At 41.6% G+C, this 10,909-nt stretch overlaps 1 protein-coding gene across 1 annotated transcript; it reads right to left on the bottom strand.

Moving 5' to 3' along the window:
* Positions 1–2,534: 2,534 nt before the first annotated feature.
* irx4a (iroquois homeobox 4a) lies at positions 2,535–10,070 on the bottom strand. Its single transcript, XM_085290317.1, has 5 exons — positions 9,696–10,070; positions 8,544–8,795; positions 7,561–7,667; positions 5,496–5,806; positions 2,535–4,650 (listed from the first exon to the last, which is right to left on the bottom strand). The coding sequence occupies exons 1-5, from the start codon at positions 9,738–9,740 to the stop codon at positions 3,944–3,946; spliced, it is 1,422 nt and encodes a 473-aa protein (XP_085146443.1). The 5' UTR covers positions 9,741–10,070; the 3' UTR covers positions 2,535–3,943.
* Between the last annotated feature and the right edge of the window lie 839 nt (positions 10,071–10,909).

The following is a 10,909-nucleotide window of genomic DNA, read 5'->3' as shown; positions in this document are numbered from 1 at the left end:
ACAGTTCACCCGTGTCGTCACAGACAGACAGCAGAGATGATGATGAAAAGCAATGCACCTCAGGCTGGAACCTCTTGACCTGTGGAAAGACTGCAGGGAGGTGATGGCAGCAAGGGGCTGATAAAGGGCAGTCACTGGGGCCTAAAGGCACATCCTGGACATGTCGTTTTGGCAGTAGGGGTCTTGCCACAAATACACAAACAATCACACACAGACCATATCTCCAAGCAGTGAAGAAAGAATAGTAGGTGGCACTTCAGCTCCTAAAACAGTGGAGCGTGTGTGTGTTGGGGGGTGGGGGGGGGGGGGTATTCTGCACCTCACCCTTGTGGCAAGTGAGAGATGACAAGACAAACAACTCTTGGATTTAGTCCTGTCATTCACCACCAAACATGGAGCTTCTGGCTCCAAACTAATTTCTGCACTACTCTGACTCAACAAACTTCTTCAGTGCATAGCTCTGTTCTCTATCAATATATTAATTTGCTAAGATCAACCATGCCAAGCGTTCACACCAACTGACATTTAGATGTAATTTAATCCTAATAAAAAATGTGTTTTTTGGAATCATATGATTACACACCGACAGGCTGTTTTGTTTATCGTGGCTTTGAGAGTACCGCTTTAATATTCTTCATTATAATTGGAATTAAAGGCCATTGCATTGATTCTTAAAAGGACTGCTAAGGCAAAGTCCCATACTGCTCATATTTGTATGTGTGTGTGTATGTGTGTGTGTGTGTGTGTGTGTGTGTGCACGTGTGCCATTTCTCCACGCTACCCTTTGTGTGTGGTCATGCTTCACATTTTCATTTAAGCTTTGATCACATTAAAGCTATTCTCACCATATTAATGTTAGTCAATGAATAGATTAAATATTCAATTAAGCCTGATGCAGGCATGTGTGGCAGAGGTTTTGAGACTGACTGTGTGTGTATATGTGCGTGTGTGTGCTTGTGTGTATGAGATACAGAGAGAGAAAGAGCGACAGTGAAAGAGAGAGAGTGTGTTTAAATGTGTATGTTGATGTGTAATGATGTGTAAATATATTTATGGCTCAGGGTCACAGTGGTATTAACCTGACCCAGGCTGGTTTTCTCTCTGGGGAAACTCCACAACTGCTGATTGTTCCGAGTTTCTGTCAGCTTTTGTGGGCCTTCTAGCACTGTGGACAGAGCAAGAAGCCCCTTTGAGCTATGCAGGAAGGAAGATCATACAAAGATGAGTAAAAAATGAAAATAAAATAAACAACAGATGCTTCCACAACTTTTATTTTGTTCTGTTTTTCATTCGTAGCTTTGGGGAGGGGGGGCAATATCTTACAACTATCCAGTTGTTTAAGACTCGTGGGCATTTTTTTTTCTCATAAAGTGAGATAAAGCTTATCCCTTGACTCGCCCGCCTCACAGGACGACTACATACTGTGCCCAGTTAAGTGCTGCTTTTACCAAGTGGAGAAGGCATTCAGTAAAATGTCCCATCAGCCAGGCATATGCCAAAGGCCTACATCTTATTCAAGTTTTAAACCTCTAATTGGAAACGTTTAAAAGGCGTTTAAGAGTGCCCTTTCTTCCCTCTTTTCTCATTTCCCATTTAATGTGTTGTGTCAAAGTCTATTACCTCAGTTGGACGTTTCTGTCCCTTAAGTTGAAAAAAAGGGAAAGGAGAGAGGGGGAGGGGGGAGTTGGGGGAAAAAAAGAGAAGCCATCAGCTGAGGTTTGCCAGGTCGATAAAGCTTTTTAGATTTGGAGATGTTTTCAGGGGGAGCCCATTTCCTGCGGCTAAGAGTTGTTAATGGAGCTTAAGGAATTATCTTATGACTCTCGGGTTGAGAGCAGTTTATTTCAGCCCGGGCCCTGCTCCTGTGTCGGAGTGGCTGAATATGCTGCTGTCAGAGCCGCTTAATGAAAAGTAACGCGTCGCTGATTACAGTTTCATTTGGTCTCTATGTAAAAAGCTCCTGTTAATTTACCATCCCGCTCCCTCTGTGCGTTCGTATTTGCCATGGCTGAATGATTTAGTTATAGGTGGCCCCTCTCTCTCACTCTCTTTTTCTCTGTCTCTCTCTCTTTGAGTGCACTGTGCGCACTGGTCTCTCTCCCAGGACACCCCCCCACTCCCTTCTCTCTCTCTCCCTCTCTTCTGTCTTACTTCATGTCTCTTTCTGTCAAATAAAAAAGCCAGTTGGTTCAGAGGTCTAATAAAATCTGTCTTCATGGTAAATTAATTAAATGTCGGGGCTATCTGATCTTCGGGGATTTTAACTATGCGCTAATTTTCTATCAGAGGCCATGAAAATTTAAATGCACCATTTTGTATGTAGGTTAAACAGGTGTACGTCAAGTCAAATAGGAAAGCATTTTTTTCTCCCCTCCCTCCCAAGTAAAAAATAAGCACCCTCACAACATGTATGCCTTTCCTTGATTTTTATTCTGAGGTTATGTCAACGTTGCTACTCGAAATGCTGCAGGCAAGGTTTTTTTTTTCGGCCCAAGAAAGAAAATAAATAAATAAAAAATACAAGCGGTATATAGAAAATTTCTTTTGTCCGCCGTTGCACTTTCTTTTAAAGGGGCGCGTGGAGGGCGGGGTGATCTCGATCGTTGGTGCTTTTCCCATTAAAATTCATCACCGAAGCCCCTCCACACCACCACCACACCCCACTCCCTCCTCACAGGACAGAGTCCCCGGAGAGCTCCTCTTTCGCCATTACTGTCAAGTACCCTTGACTCCTTTCTTTTTGCCCTTTTATCTACAACAACTAATTCGAGTTCCTTTGCCCTTTTCACTTCCAGACGACGTGAGTGCCTCTTTCGTAAAAGCCCTTTCACTTTTCAGCGGAGGAATCAGCATCCGCGCTGTTTTTCTGCCGGATCCCCCACCCCCGTCTCCAGGAAAATCGAGGGGTTAGTGTCAAAGCGAAAACTCCTCACTTCAAAATTATTTTACGGGCCTCCGTTTTGAACCCATTAAAGGACGTATGGCGAATAACTTACCCTTCTGACAGCCGCATCATGGAAGATGTTGAAATATTTCGATAATATTATCAGAGAGCAGAGAGGGGAAATCAATAGCCCGACATGAGATATGACTGTGAACATCCCAATTACAGCCTGTTTAGAGGGAATTAATGAGGCAGATCTTAGATACTGATATTGTTCTGTCTTGTGGGGATGAGCTGCCTCATTTTCTTCCCGTCATTGCACAAGAGTGAGTGTTTTCTGGGGGGGAAAAAAGAGGGTGTGAGATGTTAGATCGTGAGAGTATTTTATGGTTTAGGAGTGATGGGAGTGCTGTTTTAAACTGCAGGATGCTTTTTAAAAGGTTTTCTCCCCTCAGCCTTGCAGCAGGCCCCATATTGCGGGGGAAGGGTTAAGTCATTGTTTTAGATAAAAGCAAACGCAAAAGTAGAGCAGAAGGGGGAACGGCCTGGTTCAGCACCATAGACAGCAACTCTCACCATTAACCCGACATCACAAGCGCTCTTCAGAAACCGACTGTTTTTATTTTTCAGTGAACAAAGTTGAAACGCTCTCATCCACTCCCAAGGAGAGCAGTGCATTAGTGAGACTTATTTTTCTTTTATTGGTGATACTCAGCTGCTGAGACCTAAATAATATTCAATTACATTAGCATGCGCATATATTAAAGAAAAAAAATTAAAAGGAAAAGGCTTAGGCCTACATTTTTTTGTTGTTGTTTTTTTCCCAAGATGTAAACTTTGTTATACATTTTTGTGCGTGCGTTGAATCGAAATGTTTCCCTTCTGTAACTCAGTGTAACAGTTTATGGCTACAACTGTTTTAATAAAGAATAAAACATAACAAGGGAATCATAGACACGCAATAGTTCTCTCTCTCTTTTCTTTTCTTTTTTCTTCCATCCGAGTTTTAGTCACAAAAAGTCTTCCACTCTCTTTGCAAGAAAGGATCATTTGGTTTTGTTAGGAGCAGAAAAGTTTATTGATAGTTTTTGGAAAACTCATGGCACTGTCTTTGGAGGAGTTTTGATGCTGCTGCAAGGCCGACGTGCTTCTCTCAGCCTCCAGAATTGTGCCTTTGGTGTTCGTGGTCCAAGAGACGGTGGTGTTGGTCAGGGCTTGGCTCAAAGTGCTGTGCCTGAACAAGGGGTCGTGAAAAACCCCGTCCACCCAGTTTCTCAGGGTTGTGACCGGCGAGTCCTGCCTGTCCAGGCCGGTCACTGGGGAGGTAGCGGCGGGGGACGGGGTGAGGGAGGAGGGCGGGGGCTGGCACCTCAGCATACAGGATGGGTACTCTGTTTGGTTCAGAGACGTCGCGGTCTGCGCCAAAGACCAGATCCGAGGTTTGCCGTCTAATATCTGGTGCCCTTGCTGCTGATTATAGCACGCCTTTTCCTGCTGTCTGCTGTCCGACTGGAAGCCGTCGTTATGATTCGTTTTGAGACAACTCTTGCTCAAGTCCTGCTCCTCACCGAGAGAAACGGGGATGGAGAGTTTCAGAGACGCGTCCTTGAGGAGGTGTTCGCCTGGGCAGTCGGTTGTCGTTGTGGTCATATGTGTGTTCATGTGATATCGGTGCTTCAGCTCACACTCAGAGCTTTCAGACTCCAGCGTGTCGAAATCGTCCAAGTCGCTCAACTGGAGGTCCTTGTCGGGCCGGCTTCTGGTCTCTGGAGAACAAGAACAGAAAAGAAACGAGGGGCGTGTCAGTCAGTGTCACACAGCAGGACAGAAAATAGGCTTCCAATCAAAGGTGTAAATTAATGTTTCACACCTGCAAATTATAATGTTTGGGGAAAATAAAGGTTCCCTTAAGCTAAAAAAAACAAACAGAGTTTTAATTCCAATGTATTCAACTCTATCACAATTAACTGCTTAATCTGATATCAAAACTCCAGGAGTCTAAACTTATTTATATATCTGACTCTTTTTTAACTCTGACTGAGGCCTGTCTCATGTTCCTCCATTAGTAAGTTCTTAGTGTTGGCCCAGTCTGATGGCAGGCCTGTGCAGCATAGTTCAAAAATAATGTTGCTGCTGACAGGTTTCACGTGTCATATAGTAAACGTGATTAAGCCTATAATGTGGCACAGATCATTGGTAAACCTTTCAGTCAAACAAATTATTTATTATCAGGATGTAGTGTCTATCTATAATTAGAGTATAAAACCTTCTATTAAAAATATATTTCTTTGTAAGAGATGTCAGAGTAAACTAAAATATGAGTGTGGTCAGGTTTTATAGGACTATCTGTACAGTCTGGTATGGAATTCAAAATGCTGCAGAATGCTACAATTTGTAATTTAAGGAAAAGTCTATTTATTAAGTGTCTGTCTATAGCTGTAAAGGAGCAAATTATTTATTTAGTCTTTATAAAAAAACTAAATAAAAAAAAACATAAATCTCATCTTTGTTATTGTGAACTATATGAAAAGTCAAAAACTTCCCTTAGAAAGAGTTCAGCTTTGGAGTTTTACAGCTTTACTTTATCCTTGCAAAGCACTCTGACACTAACCATCGTCATTGTTCTCGCTTTTTATCTGCTCCTCTTGAGATCCATCCTCATCATCGTCATATCTTTTCTCCTCTGAGCCCTTGTTTCTCGGCGGCCATGTCATCTTGTTCTCCTTCTTGAGCCTCCTTCTAGCATTTGCGAACCAGGTGGAGACCTGCGTCAGGGTCATTTTAGTGATAATGGCCAGCATGATCTTCTCTCCTTTAGTCGGATATGGGTTCTTCCTGTGCTCCTGTAGCCAGGCCTTCAGCGTGCTGGTTGTCTCTCGTGTAGCATTCTTTCGTCTTGTTCCCCCATCCATGGAGCCATATCTGTTAATGAGAAGAAGGCAAGCAAAATACTAATGAGAGAGTAAATATAGTATGTAACGCTTGTTGCTTGACAATTTTTAAAGCACTGTCCTGGCAGTTTCTCTCCTTACAGCCATGACAGAGCCATCTGCATCTTGGAATTTTTCTGAGCTGATGCGTATCATGTTTTATAAGCCTTGGAGTCACACTCCTGCCTTCGTCAGCGCAAATAAAATTTAAAACTGAATATCAGAAGCATGTTTCACTTAAGAGATATAATTCCGAAGCTGTAGCGAAAGGCATGCAAGCAGAAGATCATTACCCTGTCAAAGGTTACATACTGTACACGCTAATATTTCTTAGAAAGCTGCAAAGTCATGTGAAGTCCACAGAAAATGCTTTATAAGACTGAAGGCATCAAAAGCAACAGAGACTCTGACAACGTCCCTAAAACCCCCTCAGATAATGCAAAGCTCTCACAAAGTTAATATGCTATTACTGTCATTTAAAAAAATATAAGCTTAGTAAAGATGAAGAGTGTAAATTATGGTAAGCATTCTTTTTTTCTGGTCATTTTTGTTGTGCCACCTATTAAAACCATTCTTAGCACAGGCTACAGCTCTTTCCCTACCCTCACCTCTCCCACAAATATCAACCATAAGCCTACATTTAAAATGCATGCTGTTGATTTTCAGTCCGCAGTGAGCTGTAAAAGTCCTCTTGGGAGGCTTTTATGAGGCCTTTATTGCTCCGTATAGCTTAGAGCAGGTCATGCACTGAAAAGGGAATCAAAAGGAGACAAGTGCTGCACCTTTCCTTAGCCTGTGTTGTTCTCAGATAAAATAGACTGTAAAATTGCTTTATTGAGTGTAATGATGAGCCCTCAGGTAAAAGATGAGTGCAGACAGTATGGTGCTGCTGTTGGCCTGCTTGCTCATCTGGGTGACACAGGTTATTTAGCTTTTTGCAGTGTGTGCACTTTCGAGCATCTTTTGCCCTTTATGCGGTATTAAAAGTGATTGGCAAAAGCACTTGTCGCTTAGGTTTTGGGCTACATGTTGAAAAGCTCGAAGTCTGCATAAGACATCGAGTACCGCCAATACAATATCGAGTGTGATCAACGAATGTGCAATAATAATAAAAGCAAGCATGTGGTATCACAATGCAGTTCTGATACCGCTGCTAGGTTGTGTTTTAAGGTAAATGCACAGTCACATATGAATCACGTTCACACGCTACCTTTTCACCACATCACAGACTTATTGCGGATGTCAGCTGATTATTGGGAAGACCTTTCAATATGGCAGGCATGCTCTTCACAACAGTGTACAGGCCTTATGTTTTGATGAAAGGGGCATGGGTCCTCTGAGGCAATTCACCCCATCAGAAAAGAAATGTGTCATGAGATGAAGGTGATCACCCAGTGTTGCTTGACGCGATGAGAATGGCCTTGACCCCTCAGGAATGATTGATTTAATGCCAGGAAACTGACCCTAAACTACAGCTCAATATTTACCTCTCGCTTTCATTTTAGTTACATCTTGTGTTTGTTGCTTAAGAAACCTGGGATAAGTTTTCACTTTTTTGGGATAGCAGACTTAAAGCGCATAGTTCAAAATTATTTCTGATGTAACTGACTTCCCTCTGTTTTTCTGCCTGTACCACATTTTACTCAAGCAGGATATTGGGTCTACATCAAGTGGTCTGTTGTTTGAACTGATAATGAGCTTTTTTAACATGTCAAAAAAGAAAAATCAGCTGTCACAGAAACCTACCTGTCATACTGATACTGCCCCAAGGTAGGATCATAGGGGTAGTAAGCTGTGGCCTGGGTTATTCCCGCATGCGCAGAAGCTGTGGCATCTTTAGTATCAAATGTACCCTGCAATCATACAGCAAGACACATTTTTAGAAGAGTGACACACAAAAAGGGGAAGGTATTGCAGCATTTTAAACAATCAACTTGACAAGAAGAGATGCGCATTGGTTGTACTTTTAGGTTGCCATCAACAAGGATAATGATTCCCAAAGAAATCCAAACTATCACAAAAACAAAAGCCCAATAATACAATACAACAATAATGTTCTGCTAAAAGTGAAGAAAAAATCCATCTCATATTTTGTGTACATATAAATATGATTGTATACCAACTGCAGGGACAAGACTTTTTTTAAGGACTGAAAAGTTGGAACTCTGATTATTTTTAAAAACAAATCAGACAAAATAAATAATTAGAATTCACAGTTGTAGGTAAAATAATGTCTAAGAAGATTCCAACCACCCCTTTACTGCCAACAGTGATTCCACTACATGGAATTTTATATGAAACCAAAATGAAACAAGCAATACTTTACTTTATATGAGCATGTCTTCCTTTTAGAATCATTCAATTAAAATAAAAAAATTAATTAAATAAAGAAGTTATTTGCACTCGTGTTCTGACAATTTTATCAGGCTGAGTCTTCAAATTCACTTTTGCAGAGATGAAACAGACTGAAAACGACGGAAATCACATACGTTTAAAATTAACCTGCATCAACACAAGCTGATACGAAGTGTGTTATTCTTTGGAGTGAATTTTTAATTTCCTTGAAACGGTTGTCTTGAATATAAGAATGCATCTTCTGCATTTAAAGGCTAATGTTTTGCTACGTAGAACATTAAAAATGAGAGGGAGAAGAGAGGTGTGCCTGCTTCAGCTTCTGAACCTTGCAGGTCCATAAATCAATGCCAAGAGGGATCAGATGAAGGGCTTACCAGTGAGTAGAAAGCGGATGCGTCCGTGCCATATGTAACGTAATTCCCATAGCCTTGACCACTGGTGTAAGGGCTCCCGTACACTCCCAGCGCAGCGGCTGAGCTCAGCTCGTGTCTCGCCGTGGCCAGCAGCCGGCTCTCATACACGGGACAGTAGACAGGTGTCTGTCCGGAAGCCGCTACTCCGGAGTCGGCTATGGATCTGCCGGTGGACTCGCAGCAAGTGGTCAGAGAGTTAGTTGTCATCAGGAACTGGGTGGAGATCAAGAGAAAATTCATCGGCTGTTTTTTCTTTCTTTCTTTTTTTTTTTTAAATTAGAACATAGGCTGCTTAATTTAATGTTGCACTGAAACAGAATGACAGGTGACGAAGTTAGTTTAAAACTTGTCTTAAAAATTGTCTTGATTAAAAAAAGTTCTACACGTTTCACTTTCACAGATCGCGAAATTAAACTTGGCTATAAAAAAGTTCGTTTTTAAAATTATACAATTTACTTCTTTTGAAATGATCTACATTGTCTGCCCTTTTTTTGTGGATTGCCCATTTAAAAATGGCAGATCTATTGGCGACTAAAATAGATCAGAGCAGACCAGATCTAAAGTCGAACGCCACAACTCTGTTCGCGTGATAATATGCGCGTAAAACTGTCCAAAATGTGCCGTCTAACAGGCTTGATTCAAAATCCATGCCTTGCAAACAGATACATGCTTTTCCCAGAGATTGCTCGGTAATACCTAAAGTAAAGAGCCAAACGATTTTTCATGGCTCACAGCCAAAATAAAACAGCTGCTGTTATAGCGCAAAACACACATGGCGTGTGCTGAACAAGTTGCCATGTGTGTTCCAAAGCAGATAAACATATGGTTAACATTACACAGCGGCTATTATCTTACAGAAATCAGTGAACAGGAGGTCGGGGGTCTCGATGGTTTCTGGATACCTTCTTTTCACCCCCTTTCTTTCTCGCTTTAGCTACACAGGTACCACTGGCTGCAATGCAATACCTTTCCGGTGCCCGAAAAGACATTAAAAGTCTCCCGGAATCTTGGCTAAAGTGCGTAAAGGGATGAAGCTTAAATCGATGAGACAATCACCCGTTGCGACATGAATACCACAGCATCCTATAAACAAACGTAGTTACACGAACTTACTTGTGGAGCAGACGAATAGGGATATCCAAATTGTGGATATGACATGGTAGAGAAGTCCCCCAATATCCAGAAATAAAGCGAGACTGAAGGTCTCCACTCTAACGCAGGCTGCGGCTCTGTTTGACTGTACCAATTGATTGGTAAGCACAGGCTCCTAGGATGCTTATAGGGCGAAGCAGAGTAGCATGTTTAATTTGTAAAAAGCCCCCACTCAAACGACTTTAAACTGCATTAACTAAACCACCTAATCAAACCTGTCCTTTTCCTTTTTTTAAACTCCACTAACAATAAATAAACGCATTAGGGAAACACGAGCTTCTTTGCCAAGAATAATCACTTTGTTGTCAGATACATATTTTTGCCTATAAAAAGTAGTATAAAAGACGTCAGCAGCAGAGGCAGGTTGTTTTAAACGCCGGTGACTGTGACGTCAGAAGTTTCCCACTCTAAAAATGACCAGACTGTAACTTTAATATGCATTTTCTTTCTCAGGATGACGAGAAAAAAACTGAAAGCACGATATAAAGAGGAAATGTTTAATAGAGTAAAAGGCACGGAGTACCTTTATGAACACGAATATGTCCTGGAGATTAATTTGCACGAGCAATCAATCAATTAGGCCAATCAGTGGCTTAAATATGCACACGTCTGTATCCGCTTAAATGAATTAGGCCTAATGAAGCACATTCCTATCATTCCTCCGAACAACTTCTAATCACACTGGGAGCTAATTGGTTTCAAATTAATTTGTGAAGAATATTTTCATACTAAAGATAGCAGCCAAAGATGAAACTAATTAATTAACAAAGTGAATGTATTTTATAATACTAACATTCGGTGCAATATCTATCTATCTATCTATCTATCTATCTATCTATCTATCTATCTATCTATCTATCTATCTATCTATCTATCTATCTATCTATCTATCTATCTATCACTTGTGTATTTGTTAGGAAGACTCATCAAACTGCTGTAAAAACCCCCAAAACTGGCTCGCCACCTTGCCGGTGCGCGTTGCCCTGCTTGGAGAATCCCGGGTTGAGACATGTGGATAGCCCCAGGGGTCACTCCTCAAATTAATGATGATGTACTCCTCCTCCTTCTCCTCCCTCCCTCCTCCTTCCTCTCTCCTCTCCAGCTGGATCTCTGCCTGCCGGTGACAGGTCGATTGAGAGTGATTGATGACTATCTAGGGGACCCGGGCCAACATA

Source organism: Mchenga conophoros, linkage group LG11 (assembly GCF_057382185.1).
Source record: "Mchenga conophoros isolate Kocher_MC1m ecotype Shallow Benthic linkage group LG11, M_conophoros_male_GT1.1, whole genome shotgun sequence".
NCBI classification, from domain to species: domain Eukaryota; kingdom Metazoa; phylum Chordata; class Actinopteri; order Cichliformes; family Cichlidae; genus Mchenga; species Mchenga conophoros.
Note: the sequence above shows the minus strand (reverse complement) of the source record. Positions and strands in the feature narration are given on the sequence as shown.

Excerpts from the sequence above, each read along its gene's own strand:
- irx4a (XM_085290317.1), bottom strand. The coding sequence starts at position 9,740 with ATGTCATATCCACAATTTGGATATCCCTATTCGTCTGCTCCACAA. Across the intron at positions 7,668-8,543 it reads CATCCGCTTTCTACTCACTG|GGTACATTTGATACTAAAGA; the intron begins GTAAGCCCTTCA and ends GTATGATTGCAG. Across the intron at positions 4,651-5,495 it reads AAGCGAGAACAATGACGATG|AGACCAGAAGCCGGCCCGAC; the intron begins GTTAGTGTCAGA and ends CTTGTTCTCCAG.